Below are 19428 nucleotides of genomic sequence, written 5' to 3'. Positions count from 1 at the left end.
CAGAAAGATATAGTACAATTCATGGGAGGCTTTAGATATTTTGATTTGTGTGGTAAGCATACAATATTTGGTATAGATGTCAGACCTGCCTATTGGGGGAGTATAGCATTACCGTTATATAACATTTGCAGACTAGCAACATTCCTTTTGTTGAATTTATTCTTAACATACTACTTTCCTCATCGTAACCCAGAAAAGAAGTGACTGGGACATGAGATGCTAGCTGCATTATATTGCAACCATTTCATTCTAGAGTTTTAGAGGAGTTTTCCAGGAAAAAGTTTGTCCAATTTTAACTGAGGAATATGTGCATATACAATAGGAAAATAGTTTTAATAATCTTGTAACAGAAATATGGCTTACAACTCTCAATACAAATCAAAGAAAAATAATATTGAATGACGAATTTCATAAATTATGTTAAAATAAAGAAATGAACAAAATTAATAAAATGTATGAAGCACAATTATATGAACTAATGTAGTGGATATACTACTATCATGTTCTGTTTGTCATTACTGTGATAACAAACACAGCTAGTTAACTTACCGGGTACATTGCCACACATATTTGCGGTGTGTAACCTGTAGTGATAGACTTGCTTTAACTCAATAAATCAAGGTAGCATTTACTTTTTAAAAATGCCTCTCACCAGAGATACAATAACTAAAGTTTCATACCCAGGAGATCATACTTTACACACCTATTAGTAATTAACTGATTCACAAACAAGTTGCTTCTCGTACATGTATTTTCTTGGTTCTTAATGTGTGATATTTGGAAATGCACATTGAAATAAATACATACAAAATAGGACAAGGATTGCCTATCTGTTCATATACTTTTAGGCTGAGAAAAAAATTATCTCTGTTTCTCGTTTCCCTGCGCATCATTTTGAACTATGCGCCTCAAACATGTTTTTCCCTCCTAAAGCTTTCCAAAATGCACTTGTACTGGCACTTGTCTCAAATTTCCCTCATTTTAGCTCAGTATTAAAAAAAAAAAAATCTCCTCGCCGCTTCTTTTTAAAATTTGAGTTTTAAAAAACGAGAAACAGACAATTTTTTTTCCTGGCCTTAGTTACACATTTGTGACCATGTACTGTATTGTATGCTGTCATTTAAATGAGTTTATAAGTTTGGCATTGTGATGATAAGAATCTTGAATGGCTATGTAAAATATTTTTTCCATCCTAAAGTGTTTTTTACTGGAGAGCAGGACAAAATCTCTCCCAGACAAAGCCCCGCTCAATAAAAGCAACACCTACACAGAACCACTTCTATGGTGATACAATTATTCTAATGCAGTCAGTAATGTTGAGATTCCAAATAGAGTGTTGTATATGACAGGTATATGACAGTTTTTCTCATAAATGTTATAAACATGCCCTAATTCATGGCTAAATACCGGTAGATATAATTGTTGATATATTCATTACAATTATCATTTTCTTGCATAAAATAATATACCGGTAATGCCCTTTTAGACCTTTTAGTTTTCACTGTAACCTGTTCAACCTTTATGATTCAGATAATCTATGCACTGAGCTGAGTTCACTAAAGTTGCATGAATTGATTGGTTGAAATAATCACCTAGTTTGCATAAATTAATATTCAATAACTTTTACCAGTGACAAGTTACCTAATTAGTACGCATTTCGAGAAACCACTGTGTGTTCATGTGCCATTTGAAATAGACCAATTTTGAATCAATAAAATCATACATAGAACTCACTCCAGCAAGAAACTAGTAGTGTCTAACTGGCTGTTACTTGAATTGTTTTACAATATACACAATTTTAGAGCCTGTATATTTCTATGTGATGTTTGTGTATTTTTCATTGAGAATTATTGTGTAAAAAAATCGCTGTAATTATTTCATCTATTTGTAAAAGAGACGTTGCTTTGATGATGGCTATGGATGACTGACTTCGAAACGTTACATCCAGATTGCATAGTGATCTCTTGGGCTAATCCTCCCTGATGGAGGCTGTGGTAAAATAATTGTATACCATGGTTTTTTGTTGAATAATACATGAATATCACTGCTGTCAAATGAAAACGATAAAAATATTTTTTTTTGCATTTTCAGCATAGAAGTTAATGAGGAACATAGTGTATTTGGGATTCAAACAAGATGTAAGAGAAAATACTATTTTTTTTTCAGAGTTACAATGACAGAGAAATCATTTCCATCTGCAGTGGCTTGCTTGTAAACCAGGAAGATTTGTTGACCCTCAAAACACAATCTGCACTAATTGTAGCCTGTATATTTGTTAAATGATGTCTTTTGAGACAACATTACGTATACCAGGTATCAACATTGCTGCTAACAAGAAACAACTAGAATAAACCTTGAAATGAAAAAATACAGGTCTGAATTTGCTACATAGCATTGATTTCACTATAATTGTAATGTTCTAGTTCCAGGGCCAATTTTTATTTTACCATGACTGCAAATAGAATGTTTCAGGTGCTACATCGCATTTGTACAGGGTTTTTGTTGCTTTAAAGTTTTTTATCCTGCTTCATTTAAATTGAAGTTGATATAATATAATGGCGAAAAAATACTGTCAAAGCAAAGTTGGGTATGCCACTTGATTTTGTGCAATTACTAAGGATAGTCCCTTGAATCAAGCAGGTAAAAGGGACTAGCTCCTGTTGGTCTTTCAAAGCTGATAAAAATTAAAGGTCTTTGTTTATATGTACATTACTCACACTCACAAAATCATTTAAAAAAATCAAATCGGTAAGAAGCTTTCAGTACACAGTGAGCTAAAAGTATGAAAAGCTGAATAAAAACCCAATTGTTGTGATTGGAAGTCTTACTTGTGTTCATTTTGGCAGTGTACATTGCACTCACATGTCTACTCAACTGGGGGAGAGAACACCATTCAGAGTGTCAGCTGCAGCAGGGGCATCGTCCATTTCTATGCCAAATTTTGAGTGATATTCCTTGAGAAGTAATCGGAATTTTGATGACATGTACTGCATATCCACATAACTTTCCCCCAACAAAGCAATTTTGAAGAAATACAGAGCTTGGCAGTACTCCTTAGGGTAGTCTAGATTCCAGACACTATAGGTGGCGAGCAACACTAGCAGTGCCTCAGCAACATTTTTTACTTTGCATTCCACTGTCATTCCGTGTCCAACTACAAATGCTCGTTTCAAGGCTATGTTATTCAAGGTGAGTAAAACAAGCCTAGGTGGATCCAACTCACTGGTTTCCAAATATTGGTCTAGGACATCTTCACTCAGGTTCTATGAAAACATGAAAATGGTTTGGTAAATTTTAGTACAAATAATATTTTGTTTTATGCATATTGCGTTAATTGTTTCTCACGGCCATGCACTTATAGAAGTTATATCTTTCCAATGTGTGATTATTACCCTTCTTAGTGATGTTTTCAAAAAGTAAACACTGTTATTACCATGTGACCAATTGTTGATTGGTCTGAAAAAAACACACTACTGGACTGTTTTAGTTTCATATCATAACAAATGATAATGTACATCATAAATATTGTGATGTCATATCAGCATACCGTATGGTTCAAACGTCACAAATATTAATGATGTAGCATGGTCATGTGATAGTATAATGTTATCTTATCACACAAGGGGTGAATGGTGATCTTATCAACCGACATGTACCGGTAGTCCAGATCAATACAATCTTGTACTACTTGTAGAGCCAGCTGCCAAAGTACTGTTTGTATATGCATGGCCAACTATCGAGGTGCTGTGGGCATATACATACAACAATGTAGCCATCTGCCTAGGTACTGTTTGTATATGTACAGCCAGTTATCTAGGTGCTGTTTGCTGTTTTGTATATGCAGACCAAATGCCTAGGTACTGTTTTCATATGCACATGCCTAGGTGCTGTTTGTATATGTAGAACCAGCTATCTAGGTTATGTTTGTGAAACCTGCATAGGTGCTGTTTGCATATGTAGAACCAGCTATCTAGGTTATGTTTGTGACACCTGCATAGGTGCTGTTTGCATATGTAGGACCAGCTATCTAGGTTATGTTTGTGACACCTGCATAGGTGCTGTTTGCATATGTAGAACCAGCTATCTAGGTTATGTTTGTGACACCTGCATAGGTGCTGTTTGTATATGTAGAACCAGCTATCTAGGTTATGTTTGTGACACCTGCATAGGTGCTGTTTGCATATGTAGAACCAGCTATCTAGGTTATGTTTGTGACACCTGCATAGGTGCTGTTTGCATATGTAGAACCAGCTATCTAGGTTATGTTTGTGACACCTGCCTAGGTGCTGTTTGCATATGTAGAACCAGCTATCTAGGTTATGTTTGTGACACCTGCATAGGTGCTGTTTGTATATGTAGAACCAGCTATCTAGGTTATGTTTGTGACACCTGCATAGGTGCTGTTTGTATATGTAGAACCAGCTATCTAGGTTATGTTTGTGACACCTGCCTAGGTGCTGTTTGCATATGTAGAACCAGCTATCTAGATTATGTTTGTGACACCTGCATAGGTGCTGTTTGTATATGTAGAACCAGCTATCTAGGTTATGTTTGTGACACCTGCATAGGTGCTGTTTGTATATGTAGAACCAGCTATCTAGGTTATGTTTGTGACACCTGCCTAGGTGCTGTTTGTATATGTAGAACCAGCTATCTAGGTTATGTTTGTGACACCTGCATAGGTGCTGTTTGTATATGTAGAACCAGCTATCTAGGTTATGTTTGTGACACCTGCATAGGTGCTGTTTGCATATGTAGGACCAGCTATCTAGGTTATGTTTGTGACACCTGCATAGGTGCTGTTTGCATATGAAGAACCAGCTATCTAGGTTATGTTTGTGACACCTGCCTAGGTGCTGTTTGTATATGTAGAACCAGCTATCTAGGTTATGTTTGTGACACCTGCATAGGTGCTGTTTGTATATGTAGAACCAGCTATCTAGGTTATGTTTGTGACACCTGCCTAGGTGCTGTTTGCATATGTAGAACCAGCTATCTAGGTTATGTTTGTGACACCTGCATAGGTGCTGTTTGTATATGTAGAACCAACTATCTAGGTTATGTTTGTGACACCTGCATAGGTGCTGTTTGCATATGTAGAACCAGCTATCCTTGTTATGTTTGTGACACCTGCATAGGTGCTGTTTGCATATGTAGAACCAGCTATCTAGGTTATGTTTGTGACACCTGCATAGGTGCTGTTTGCATATGTAGAACCAGCTATCTAGGTTATGTTTGTGACACCTGCCTAGGTGCTGTTTGCATATGTAGAACCAGCTATCTAGGTTATGTTTGTGACACCTGCCTAGGTGCTGTTTGCATATGTAGAACCAGCTATCTAGGTTATGTTTGTGACACCTGCATAGGTGCTGTTTGCATATGTAGAACCAGCTATCTAGGTTATGTTTGTGACACCTACCTAGGTGCTGTTTGCATATGTAGAACCAGCTATCTAGGTTATGTTTGTGACACCTGCATAGGTGCTGTTTGCATATGTAGGACCAGCTATCTAGGTTATGTTTGTGACACCTGCCTAGGTGCTGTTTGCATATGTAGAACCAGCTATCTAGGTTATGTTTGTGACACCTGCATAGGTGCTGTTTGTATATGTAGAACCAGCTATCTAGGTTATGTTTGTGACACCTGCCTAGGTCTGTTTGTATATGTAGAACCAGCTATCTAGGTTATGTTTGTGACACCTGCATAGGTGCTGTTTGTATATGTAGAACCAGCTATCTAGGTTATGTTTGTGACACCTGCATAGGTGCTGTTTGCATATGTAGAACCAGCTATCTAGGTTATGTTTGTGACACCTGCATAGGTGCTGTTTGCATATGTAGAACCAGCTATCTAGGTTATGTTTGTGACACCTGCCTAGGTGCTGTTTGCATATGTAGAACCAGCTATCTAGGTTATGTTTGTGACACCTGCATAGGTGCTGTTTGTATATGTAGAACCAGCTATCTAGGTTATGTTTGTGACACCTGCATAGGTGCTGTTTGTATATGTAGAACCAGCTATCTAGGTTATGTTTGTGACACCTGCCTAGGTGCTGTTTGCATATGTAGAACCAGCTATCTAGGTTATGTTTGTGACACCTGCATAGGTGCTGTTTGTATATGTAGAACCAGCTATCTAGGTTATGTTTGTGACACCTGCATAGGTGCTGTTTGTATATGTAGAACCAGCTATCTAGGTTATGTTTGTGACACCTGCCTAGGTGCTGTTTGTATATGTAGAACCAGCTATCTAGGTTATGTTTGTGACACCTGCATAGGTGCTGTTTGTATATGTAGAACCAGCTATCTAGGTTATGTTTGTGACACCTGCATAGGTGCTGTTTGCATATGTAGGACCAGCTATCTAGGTTATGTTTGTGACACCTGCATAGGTGCTGTTTGCATATGTAGGACCAGCTATCTAGGTTATGTTTGTGACACCTGCATAGGTGCTGTTTGCATATGAAGAACCAGCTATCTAGGTTATGTTTGTGACACCTGCCTAGGTGCTGTTTGTATATGTAGAACCAGCTATCTAGGTTATGTTTGTGACACCTGCATAGGTGCTGTTTGTATATGTAGAACCAGCTATCTAGGTTATGTTTGTGACACCTGCCTAGGTGCTGTTTGCATATGTAGAACCAGCTATCTAGGTTATGTTTGTGACACCTGCATAGGTGCTGTTTGTATATGTAGAACCAACTATCTAGGTTATGTTTGTGACACCTGCATAGGTGCTGTTTGCATATGTAGAACCAGCTATCCTTGTTATGTTTGTGACACCTGCATAGGTGCTGTTTGCATATGTAGAACCAGCTATCTAGGTTATGTTTGTGACACCTGCATAGGTGCTGTTTGCATATGTAGAACCAGCTATCTAGGTTATGTTTGTGACACCTGCATAGGTGCTGTTTGCATATGTAGAACCAGCTATCTAGGTTATGTTTGTGACACCTGCATAGGTGCTGTTTGTATATGTAGAACCAGCTATCTAGGTTATGTTTGTGACACCTGCATAGGTGCTGTTTGCATATGTAGAACCAGCTATCTAGGTTATGTTTGTGACACCTGCATAGGTGCTGTTTGCATATGTAGAACCAGCTATCCTTGTTATGTTTGTGACACCTGCATATGTGCTGTTTGCATATGTAGAACCATCTATCTAGGTTATGTTTGTGACACCTGCATAGGTGCTGTTTGTATATGTAGAACCAGCTATCTAGGTTATGTTTGTGACACCTGCCTAGGTGCTGTTTGTATATGTAGAACCAGCTATCTAGGTTATGTTTGTGACACCTGCATAGGTCTGTTTGCATATGTAGAACCAGCTATCTAGGTTATGTTTGTGACACCTGCATAGGTGCTGTTTGTATATGCATAGCCAGGTACCTGCCTAGGTATATCTCACATCAACATAGCTTATACCTCAGGGTATGGAGGCAGTGTACATTGTCCATAGAGATTATTAGCAGTAATAGTCAAGAAAGTGAATAATTCATCTAATATACTTGTTTAGTAATATCTTGCTTTACTGTTTATTTAGATAAGAAATGGACACACATTCTTAATAATTAACTTACATTTAGAACTTGGACCACACTTTGCCTTTTGTGACCTTTCTCATACTCTGTATTGTCTTCTGTGTATAAAATAACGGGTAGCATCCTTAAGTCACCCTGCAGAAATAAACATATCAGTAATTTTAAAATATGGCAGCTATAAATAAACTAGCCCTGATTACATCCTTATACATGTAGCTCTAGGTTAGGGTAGAGTAAAGCACACAGGGCTGATGGCCATGCAGTGATCTAAATAGAATTAGTATGTACATTTTGACTTATAACTGCTTCCAGGATACAGATTGTTTTTAGCATATTTGGTCTATCAGTAGCACGTCTCTAATATATACTTAAAAATGCACGACTGCAGTATGTCACTTCACAACAAAATACCAACGTACATACACATGTATCATATTTATTTTGCAAAATACAAACAGGATTGCATCTCAATTACCAACTCCAAAATTAATTAATTAATGAAGATAAATTAATGAAGAGATCCAGCAAGTGGTTTTCAAAAAAAAAAACATAGGTGACCTTGCCCTTTGTTATATAATATAATTCCCTTTATCATAGTTTGTTTCAATATAAATATGCATTGTCATAATTAATTTTGAATACAAACAAGTTTTGGGGTTGAACCAACAGTGGGGAATCAGTCTACCGAATGTCCTTAAAAGATGTAAATATCTTACAAAAACATTGGTACCTTATTTGTTTACCGGTAATTATTTTAAGGGACATAATTTCCAGCTTTCTTCAAAGTAATTCAGATATTTTAGTATAAAAACAAATGTCTCATTGAAAAAAAAAGTGCTGCATTTAGATGTGAATAGATTCATAAAACATGCAAGATAACAGAAAATTTTAGCTGGCTTTAGTACAAGTATTTTGTACAGGTGTCTGTCAAAAATTAATGATTCACTGAGACAAATATGAACTGCCTCATTGTGTGACTACTGTATTATATGAAAAGTAAAAAAAACACCTTTTATGAATAGCTATCATGTTGCAAGCTCTGCTTTGTATGCAAATCAACTTAAATAGTTAGTTGGTGTCCAGTGGAGGGAGAAGTCAACAGTACTGTTGCCTCCTAAGAATCTACATCTTCAAACACTGCAATCTTTGAAGTGCGTTTTTAAACTAGTATTATAAAAACTCTATCATTCTGTTCTAATAGCTGAAACATATTCCTGTGAGTTTTCATTTGTCGAATGAACTGTTTGTCAAATACAGAATACATATATTTTAGAATAATTTTCTTTTTAAAATGTGGATGAAATGTTTTGCTTTTAATGTATTTTTTATGTATTGTTTTTGATTTGATAACTTTGAACTAAACAGATTTTCTATTAGCTTCAGATCTTGATCAAAGTTAGGCACCCAGTTCATAGGAGTGCTTATATTGATTTTCTGACATCTTGTTTTCTGTAAAGATTTTATTGGTAGGTTTGCAAATGTGTATCAGACTGTGCACTCTCTCCATGAGTTGGTTTTGAAACCCAGTATGGGATTCTGAGATACATTACCAAGGATATTATTACAAGATAAATCATTTGCTTCATTGAACACATACAACAATGCATATTTCCACTGAGATCAGTGACCTTTGATGTGTATCACCAGTGATCAGTCAAGTAGAAACAGTCAAAATATTTTATCAGATTTTCTCAAACTCAGGGAAGACTTTATACTGATGAATAAGGTGACCAAGTTTGATATAGTTTGGAATAGAATTAGTAAAGTTATTATGCACACAATAACAATTATTAACGACGACGACGACAACGACGACGACAACAACAACGACAACGCCGGACAAAATTTTTCCCTTAATATACCTTTCCCTTCCATCTTTGATGGTACGGGCAAGGTAAAAAAAAAAATTGCAAATTTAAATTTATGGCTGGAGCAAGGATATTCAGACAGCTTTGTTGTCACCTTTAATAACATTTTTAGTTAACTAGAACAACATCGCTTTTCATATTTGACTCCACATAAATTTACAATACTGGCAAAATAATTTAAATCACCATGAGTACATATATAATCTACCTGTTTCTTGTTTCCATTGTTCATCAGGATTTCAATATTTGACATGAAAGGATCCAGCGTTCGGAAAATCTTGATAAGTTTAGGTTTTCCAAGAATAAGAGAGTACTCATACAGAACCTATTAGGAAGGAGAAAACATGAAATAAACATAAATCAACAGAATATTTATCCAGATCATGTATCTTGACATCTAAAACAAATTCTCAGATACTAAAAAGATAAATATAAGCATACATGTATGTGATCACATCAATCGGTTTTCAATAGAATGCCAATTTTATTATGTCCAAATCTATTTTTCTGTCACGTATATTGATAGTTATTGTTATGCTTAAACATGGTTGATAGGATGCGATTTTATCATAGATGTACAATTTCATCATTATTATGATCAAATATTACTCTCGTCATCAATAACTGGACATAATTACGTCATTATGATTATGATTTATCATTAAATTTAAATGTTGCATTTGCGACACAACAGTATTCGTTAAATGAAAAATCAAAATCTCTAATATACATATGATGGTTACTGTACAACCAGTGCACATATGTATTAGAGAATTTCATTGTTTCATTGAATGAATACACAACTTTGTGCTACAAGAACAGCATTATCTATTAAAATACAGTATTGAATGACAATACCAAAAAATGTTTTGTCCATCTTGCATCTTTAAAGTTAAAAAATTAAAAATTTCATGAAATTAACTCATAGTAGCTGCTGTCATAGAAAGTAATGAAAGTAAATAACACTGAATTAACATCATTAGTACTATGTCAAATAACTATCTAGGTGCTGTTTGTATATGCATAGCCACCTGCCTAGGTGCTGTTTGTATATGCACAACCAGCTATCTAGGTGCTGTTTGTATATGCATAGCCAGCTATCTAGGCAATTTAGAGTACTAACGTAATTCCCATCCTTGAAGCATGGAATGTCTTCCAGTATTTGTGGGATTTCACTGAGAGATATACCGCATGACATCAATCGTTTACGATATTGGAAAGTTTCTCTGAGAAGATTCTTTATCACTTTATCATCGGGCAATGACTTGATCCACTCCATCTGTAGATTCTGTAAATTCTTCTCATACACTTCCTCTGACATAAAGGTCTCCACAGCATACGAGTCACTATTGGTAGGTGACAATAGTTCCTCTTTCATGGGTCTTTTTTCAGGCGGTTCATCCAGTAGCTGTTGAGTTCTTCTCTTGTTGGCCCATCTTATATGACGGATCTTCTGACTTAGGTTTTTGGTGAACAGAGACTGTAATAAAGTTAACAATAACAATAATTGGTTATAATAAAGCAAAAATATTAGCACAATATACTAGTCAACAGGTCCCTAAATGAATATTACGCTGACTATATTAGTCAACAGGTCCCTAAATGAATATCACATTGACTATATTAGTCAACAGGTCCCTAAATGAATATCACATTGACTATATTAGTCAACAGGTCCCTAAATGAATATTACGCTGACTATATTAGTCAACAGGTCCCTAAATGAATATCACATTGACTATATTAGTCAACAGGTCCCTAAATGAATATCACATTGACTATATTAGTCAACAGGTCCCTAAATGAATATCACATTGACTATATTAGTCAACAGGTCTCTAAATGAATATCACATTGACTATATTAGTCAACAGGTCCCTAAATGAATATCACATTGACTATATTAGTCAACAGGTCTCTAAATGAATATCACTTTAACTATATTAGTCAACAGGTCCCTAAATGAATATTACTTTGACTATATTACTCAACAGGTCCCTAAATGAATATAACATTGACTATATTAGTCAACAGGTCCCTAAATGAATATTACACCGACTATATTAGTCAACAGGTCTCTAAATGAATATCACATTGACTATATTAAATGAATATTAAATGAACACCACAATATTATAAACCTGCAAGTCCCTTAATAAATAGAACATATACTGTATTAATCTACAGATCCCTCATTAATTATCACATAGAGAGTTTTATTTATATAACAAGAATGGAAAACACATGAAATGGACATACCCAAGGACTTATACCCTGATCTTGGGCAATACATGGGAAGCATTTATACATCATGGATCCTATCTTCCTATACTCTGTGCCATCAGACAGACTGGGGCGGTTGGCTACATAAAAGCATGCTGCTTCATCAATCATACGTCTCCATACTTTGGTTGAATTTCCTTTCTGCAATTCACTCATCACATAGTGTGAGAATGGTGGTAACGGTATGTCATCCTTTTCCAGAATACCTGAAACTTGTTTCAAAAATACAAACAGTACATTACATCTTAAAGTCTGTTTAATAGCATTGTATTAAATAATAATCATCTGTCAATCAATATTTTCAATGTATGAAATCCAATTTACTTGATTTTTTTTTTCTCAGGCGATTTTGAAGATTGAGGAATTTTTTTTTTTTTTTTGGGGGGGGGGGGCAGGTTTAAAAAAAATTAAGAAGTTGAAAAAAAGGACAATGTGTAGATTTATACTGAACCATACAGTACATATATAGCCATTAATTCACATCTTTGTCGTGTTGTTTGAACAAACACTTGACTGTGCATGTCTATTGCATCACATTCCATCCCTCAAATACAACCTTTTGAGTTCAAGATCTGTGTATGATTAACTTGAACTTTGAGTACCGGTACTGTAAATTTCATGCATCTACAAGTTTTTACTCAGAGATAAAGAGCATAATTACGGATCTGGACACCCTATGAGGGATAAGAATGGGGGAAGGACATAAAACAACAAACCAGCACTAACAGTGCAATGGCATGCAACATCATCAGTGGCCATTTATTGATTTCCATTAAGGAATTTATTTATTTTTGGAGCCTTCAATATATTGTGGTTTACTCAGACACATTGGTAACATTCCAATTTTGAGCTACAATTTAGTTTAGCTGCCTTTACATATGTACTGGCAAAGTTGTGGCAATTTTATTGTTTTATACGATAATTCCTCGAAGAACGAGTTTGTAGAATCTTGTGCGTTGACACAAAATGTCCATGACAACGTCAAAAGATCGATGTCGGATAAAAAACTTATTTGCTTTAGTTTAGGGGTGGGGGTTTTGACCTCAAAAAGTTTCCATCCTACAAAAACGATTTTATTTTTTAATGAAGTAAAAAAATTTTTGGAGTATTTGTAATTCGTTTTTTTTTCTATCCAATCATGGACAAAAATAACGGAAAATGAAAAAAACACATTCAAGCGGAGAAAATGGTTTGGTCCGAGTGTAAAGTCTTTTTACACCCCTCCCTCCCCGACAACCAACTGCTATGCCATACTACTGTCGGATTATCAATTTGTATTTAATGGTGAATGTAGTCTGACGCCATGGTCAATATTTATCAATTAAGTTTCAGTGGGGGGTAGGGGGGGGGGGTTGGGAAAAAACTAAAGGAATCAAGTTTTTTATCCTACATTGAACTTTTGATGTTGTCCCTTATTATGGGTAGATTAAACATGTATGATATTTGTACTTACCTTTTGGGAGAGGAGATGACACAGAACTGTTATAATGGCTAACCTCAAGCCCCATGTCATTTTCACTAGTACAGAAATGCCCATTCATCATGTCAATTCCTGAAGAGACATAAGTTGGCGTTGCTGTTGTCGTTGGTACAATTGGGCTCACTTCTCCACTCACATATATATTTCTGCCTCCAAATGATATACGATCAACATGATTTGGGCTCTCAGTCCTGATTGGTACATTTACATTTACACTGGAATTCTGCATATGCACAGTTCTTGAGAGTGACATACTTTTGTCCTGACTCCCTTGGTTAGTGCTTTCTAAAACAACCGGTGCAGGTCCTGTCTGAGCCAATACTGTGTTTTCATTGGTTGATTGAGTTGATTGGGTAGAGTACTGCCTATTGCTACTTGCCACATTTGTGACGACAGCACCTGGTTTGTTCCACCGCTCTCCCTCAGCTAAGAGCAATAAAATTTGTTTTGATACCTCCATCAATATCTCGTCTTCATCAACTTCAGAGCCATCTTCTTCCAAGACGATCATTGTGCACACCTTCCCAAACTTTATGCTCCCTGACGATGAGAATTATGAAATACATCAACTCAAGAGTAGATAACTTACTTAAAAATCTTAGTAAATATACAAAATAATGGAGTAGTCATGAAAAAAAACATGTGTTCCTTTCATGCATCCTCACCAGCCCTGTACCAAGTGCTACTGTTATGTCTGGAACACTTTGGTTAAGCCAATCAATTTATTTCCATTTGTACTTTTATTGTTGAATTTTTCACCATACACTTTAGAATGATTAAATTGAGTAGGCAATGGAAAGATTAGACAATCAGCGAAAAATGATTAAATTGAGTTGGCAGTGGAAAGATAAGATTATCAGCGGAGAATGATTAAATTGAGTTGGCAGTGGAAAGATTAGACAACCCAGGAATCTGTGATTATCAGTGAAGAGTTGTGGATGTATGGGCTCGTGCGTGTGTTAAACCCACCAAGTTATGTGGTATGCAAATTTTCAGATCATGAATATTCAACAACTCATACCTCACAAGAAACACATCATAAAGTTTTTTTTGGCAATCGTACTTCTATTTCACAGTCACTGATCTATTTTGTATTTTACTACACTTTTTTCACTTTCGAAAAAACAATTAGAAAAGATTATACAGACAGGCATATGAACACAAAACAATTGTAGGTTTGACTGGACTCATTGATGAGAGCATCCAGTAGTCGGAAAAGACATCTCCACTTGAATCTGTTGGATCAGTGCATTTTGAAAACAATCTTAACACTTTAAATGTCTTTCCCCCTCAAAGTTGCTGCAACCTATTTATTGTACATATTTATATAGTTTTTTGGTTAATTTTGATCGAAATGTCAATAATTTACCATTTGTGAAAAATGATGACAATTTTAAGGGTCAAAGGTCAACTAATTGGGGTATAATTTACTGTGAACCATTATTAGTCCCGGTTCGGACGTAGTCCGAAAACGGGGACTTATGGTTTGCCCTGTGTGTGTCCGTGCTTCCGTGCGTCCGTGATCACCTGTATCTCGAACATGCATGGACCGATTAAGTTCAAACTTCACTCATACATCACACATTATATGGGACATATGCACATGCATTTTTTCCATGATCCGATCAACGATAGCCGAATAGCGGCCATTTTAAGGCCGAAAATGCATCAAAATCGCACATTTTCACCATTCCGGACCCAGATCTCAGTTATGCATGGACGGCTTTTGTTCAAATTTGGTACATACATTAAACATAATAGGACCTTGATGCACGTCATTTTTTTTTTGGATCGGGTTTGAAATGGCCGACTGGCGGCCATTTTGTTTTAAAGAATTCAGTTCTGGATCCGTATCCGAGACATGTCTGGTTTGATCAAGTTCAAACTTCACACACACATGGTACATTATGTCACAAATAGATATGTGCATTTGTTTCATGATCCGCTTAACCATAGCTGAATGATGGCCATTTTAAGGCCGAAAATGCATCAAAATCACGTATTTTCACAATTCCGGAACCGGATCTCAGTCATGCATGGATGGATTTTGTTCAGATTTAGTACAATGTGTTGTACATATGCAGGTGCATTTCTGATCAGACCACTGAAAGTGGTCTGAGATTTTGGTCATGATCTGCTTTGAATGTATATGTCACTCAAATATGACAATGACTTGTATGTTTTTACTGTTATCAAATTTTTCTAGAGAAAATAAACAAGAGGAAGCACACACAGGTGATCGACCTGTATACACCATATCAGAAGGTTTCTGCACTGTTTTGACGGTGTATCTATCACCATTGAAATATATTTGGAGTAATTTTAGTGTATTTGGAAGTTTTCAGAGAAAAATATATTTGAGAAAGATTTCATGTTGTACGGCAGCACAGAAGTGCGCGGCTCAAGAAATATATTTATGACTTGAAAGTTAAATCGTCAATTCATTAAGAGGGCGCCAGTCGAGAGTATCAGGGCGCTGTGTCCCTGTTCCCCAGTTTAAAAAAAAAACCTATTAAATTAATTGAACATGAACAGAATAATATATTTTTGGAGGCAGTTGAATTGTTAGAAGATAAAATTATACTTTATTGGGTTGATTTTAGTCAGCGGTGATATTATTATAGAATTAAAACTGAGAAATTTTAAATCAAAACACAGAAACATCAATGTTGGTTGCATCTGCATGTGGCAATTTCCTGCCAGGAGATTGAACTGCTGGAGGAAAATAACAAATCACTGTTTTAGAAAAACCACATTAACAGTGTTTTTTTGTTTTGTTTTTTTGATGAATTAAATTTTTTCTGTTTTATTCCTCCAGCAAAAATAAAATCCAAATGAAAATAAAGTAAACATATGTGGACATCTGAAGAGAGACCAAGAAGATGAAGTATGGGGTAAACTTGTTGCCTTGAATCTTTCACACCCTCACAATATCTGTATATAGTCCATCCCTAGTCACTTTTTTTAATTGGTGTTCACCGTCAAGTTAGATATATTTATCATATTGTTGAATCCTAAACATGGACACTTGTGATTGTAAATGTCAATTTTAGGTTGATTTGTCAAATTATCAGATTATCTTACCTATTTCAAGCAACGACTCTACTGACTCTGCAAAAGCCATTTTCCTTTTCTCTCGCTTTCCATCCCAAATCTTAAACAGGGTTCGCATTGTTACCTGTAAATAAATAACTAAACATTATTACATGTGTCATACAATCTTGGTATTTCAAAAAATAAAATGGTATGATATAACAAGATTTTATGGTTCAATCGGCCTGGGTTTCATTGTTATAAAGACACAATCACATGGCAAATATGAGTTTATTTTTACAATATAGCATTATTTATACCAACAAGTATTCTCAATATTTCTCAGTAACATACCAATGTCTTCTAGAAGTTCAGATTCAGTTTATATGTGCATGCAGAATATGTACTCATGCAAATAAATAAACCAGAGACAACTCCGAATAAAAAAAAGTAATTCTGTTATTTCAAGGAGAGTCAAAAACATTTAGAATACTGTGGAATACTTAATATTCGCTGGAATTACTTTTCGCTGAAAAGGCTTTTTGGGCGTTTTGTATGGAATTTATTTTCACTGATTTTTGATGAGTGTAATGTGAAATATAGGAAAAAAAGTATATTCGCTGGATTTTATTTTCAATCACAGAATCATCCCTCCAGCGAAAATAACGAAAATAAATTCCAAGCGAAGATAAAGTATTCTACAGTAATAGAATTTCTTCAGGAAATTCCAAACACCAATGTGACTTTGAACTGTGTCAAGAAATTAACTAATAGGTGTTTTAATGAGAGATGTTGACCATAAATGAAAAAATTTTAATTTTTACTTTTGTACTACTCTATTTATCTTTTGTTGTACCTTTTCTTTTTTAGTTGGGATACTCAATAAAAACGCACCCCCTAATTTTTAAAATTAGTGGGCCTTTGTTGTCAGGAGAACATAGCAAATACATATTACATAAATAAATGAACATAATAAATAATATAATAATAATACAATATAAATAGATGTAAATTTCTCCCAATCATTAAATTTATAAATGACTAAAAGATATGCTAAATGCTGCACTATAAATTGATCTACTTAGTGAACTGTACAAGTTCAAATCAATCAGTATTTATAATTTATGTAATTTCATTTGTCATTGTATAAGGTTATGGAGCCTGTAAATTTCCATGCCGGTAATTTATATAAATAATACCAAAGTATCATCTTGTAACTGGCATTTCTGTTTAAAAATTCAGTTTGCAGTATGTTATTTGTTGATTTTACTGTACAAGACATTGAAGTGGTTACCCAATTAACTGCAACTTTGCAAATTTGTATGTTTTATTTTTTTGTCAATTTTTGGCCATATTTTACTTTAAAATAAAGGAAAAAAAATGTATTAATTTGCGAAAGACAAAAGAAGTAGACCTTGGCATTCAGAGGGTTAAAAAGAAGTTCAATCACCAGAAAAATTTATCAAAATTTATGAAGTAATTTCTTAATGAATTTGTGATTTAATCTTAGTGTTATATAGATTTGAAAGGTACAAAGAGAAGAATAGAAGGTCCCATAATGTGTTTCCATAGAAATCACATTTTGATATTATTCCAAAGAACTAAGGCTGTACAACCCAAGAAAATTGATAAGTTGTAAACTGAAGCAAAAAAAAGATTGATGAAGGCCCTCCAATTTTTTGAGGGCAGTTCAAAATATATTAGGTGTATATATATTGGTAAATTTAACACAAATTTAATAAAATGCTACTCATGCATTGTTGACATGACCATAGTTCATATAGTAATGATAATATTTAGGGGTGATAGATGGTAAAAAAAAAAAAAAAAAAAAAATTAACAGAGAAAATTACAGAAAAATACACAAACTATTCTGAATAAAAAAAAACATACACACAATACAGATATTATCACTACATCATCATGAAACAAAATCTTGCCCAACACTAAGTCTTTATTATGAACGAAAGGGTCTTTCTACCATTTTTCGATCAAAAGTTGCTAATGGTCAACCTGTATACTAGTAGTTATAAATTATTTCAGAATAAGTTAACAGTAAGTAAATAAATTAAATAAATTCCCGGTAAATTAAAATATATGCACATTTTTTATTAATTAAAAACTCACTAGAAAAATTGTCATTTACTTAATTACTTTCCTTCAAGACACCATGTTTTATCTTTTTTAGCAAAATGTTCATTAATTTTCTCTGAAATTTGTATATGACCCAATAATTTTATTTCAAATTCTTCATCTGTGAAATGCCACAGTTTAAAGTAAATGACATCATTTGTCTTTCCTTGTAACATGCATGGCAAAGAAACTACGTAAACACTCGCCTACCGCGCATGCGTGAAACATACATTACAACAAATATTGAAGATGAATGTTCTGCGAAACGAACACTGACTGTACCCATCCAAAGCTTCTACATACCCTGTTACCATAGTTAAGATTGTAACAGATATCACGTGTTTATACACAATGCGATAGTCAACGCAGTTTAGACAGCAGTTGACCAACCCCTTTCGGTGACGGCACTCTTACAAATGGACGCCCAAATTCACAATGACGCCATTTTTAACACGGAAAAACCAAAGTGTGCAAATGACGTGTTCAAACCTCATCTAAATCGGGAACGACGGTCCAGTTGCTTGGAGCGACGTTCACACGGTGACTGAGATCAACGTATAAGTTGTAGATGTTGGTGTCTATTTGACCCCGACGTACGTACCTCTGATTTCTATTCGTGTGAACAGAGAGCAAGCATCACCTTCCGAACATCGAGCATAAAGAAAGCTAATGGCGCATGCGCTGTACATTGAACGAGTGTTTACATGAACGCAATTTTGAACGTGTGCAGTTCATGATACACAATGGAGTTTATTTCCAATGTTAAACGCCCAATGTAGGCGTTAATGCTTGAATTTAGTGTTAATGGATGGGTCAGTCTGTAAATACAGTTTAATATGTCATGAATTTAGTGCGAAAATGGAAATAAATTAAGTAAACAATTCCGGTACAGCAAATGCCATTAACACGGTGAAAACACAGCTACGTTGTCCAACTACACATCGGAGGAAGTCAGAGGTGGATATAAATATATTGACACGGTGTTTTAGTAACGGAGATAAAACAGAGAAAACTGAACTAGAGCATTGTTTTGCATATTGAGCATAATATCAACATGGAGCGAACCATTATTTCTTGAGGGGTGAGTCGGT

General features: G+C 35.1%; 1 protein-coding gene across 1 annotated transcript; it reads right to left on the bottom strand.

The window, feature by feature from the left end:
* Positions 1-314: 314 nt before the first annotated feature.
* Positions 315-19016, bottom strand: LOC100373251 (uncharacterized). The gene is made up of 8 exons (XM_085504500.1): positions 18939-19016; positions 16256-16349; positions 13145-13711; positions 11668-11903; positions 10532-10888; positions 9617-9733; positions 7580-7675; positions 315-3263 (listed from the first exon to the last, which is right to left on the bottom strand). The coding sequence occupies exons 2-8, from the start codon at positions 16341-16343 to the stop codon at positions 2871-2873; spliced, it is 1854 nt and encodes a 617-aa protein (XP_085360626.1). The 5' UTR covers positions 16344-16349; positions 18939-19016; the 3' UTR covers positions 315-2870.
* Positions 19017-19428: the final 412 nt, after the last annotated feature.

Source organism: Saccoglossus kowalevskii, chromosome 10 (genome assembly GCF_978046115.1).
Source record: "Saccoglossus kowalevskii chromosome 10, keSacKowa6.1, whole genome shotgun sequence".
NCBI classification, from domain to species: domain Eukaryota; kingdom Metazoa; phylum Hemichordata; class Enteropneusta; family Harrimaniidae; genus Saccoglossus; species Saccoglossus kowalevskii.
This window is presented reverse-complemented; position numbering and strand designations above follow the sequence as displayed.

Excerpts from the sequence above, each read along its gene's own strand:
- LOC100373251 (XM_085504500.1), bottom strand. The coding sequence starts at position 16,343 with ATGCGAACCCTGTTTAAGATTTGGGATGGAAAGCGAGAGAAAAGGAAA. Across the intron at positions 11,904-13,144 it reads GTCATCTCCTCTCCCAAAAG|TTTCAGGTATTCTGGAAAAG; the intron begins GTAAGTACAAAT and ends TTTTGAAACAAG. Across the intron at positions 7,676-9,616 it reads ACAATGGAAACAAGAAACAG|GGTGACTTAAGGATGCTACC; the intron begins GTAGATTATATA and ends TTATTTCTGCAG.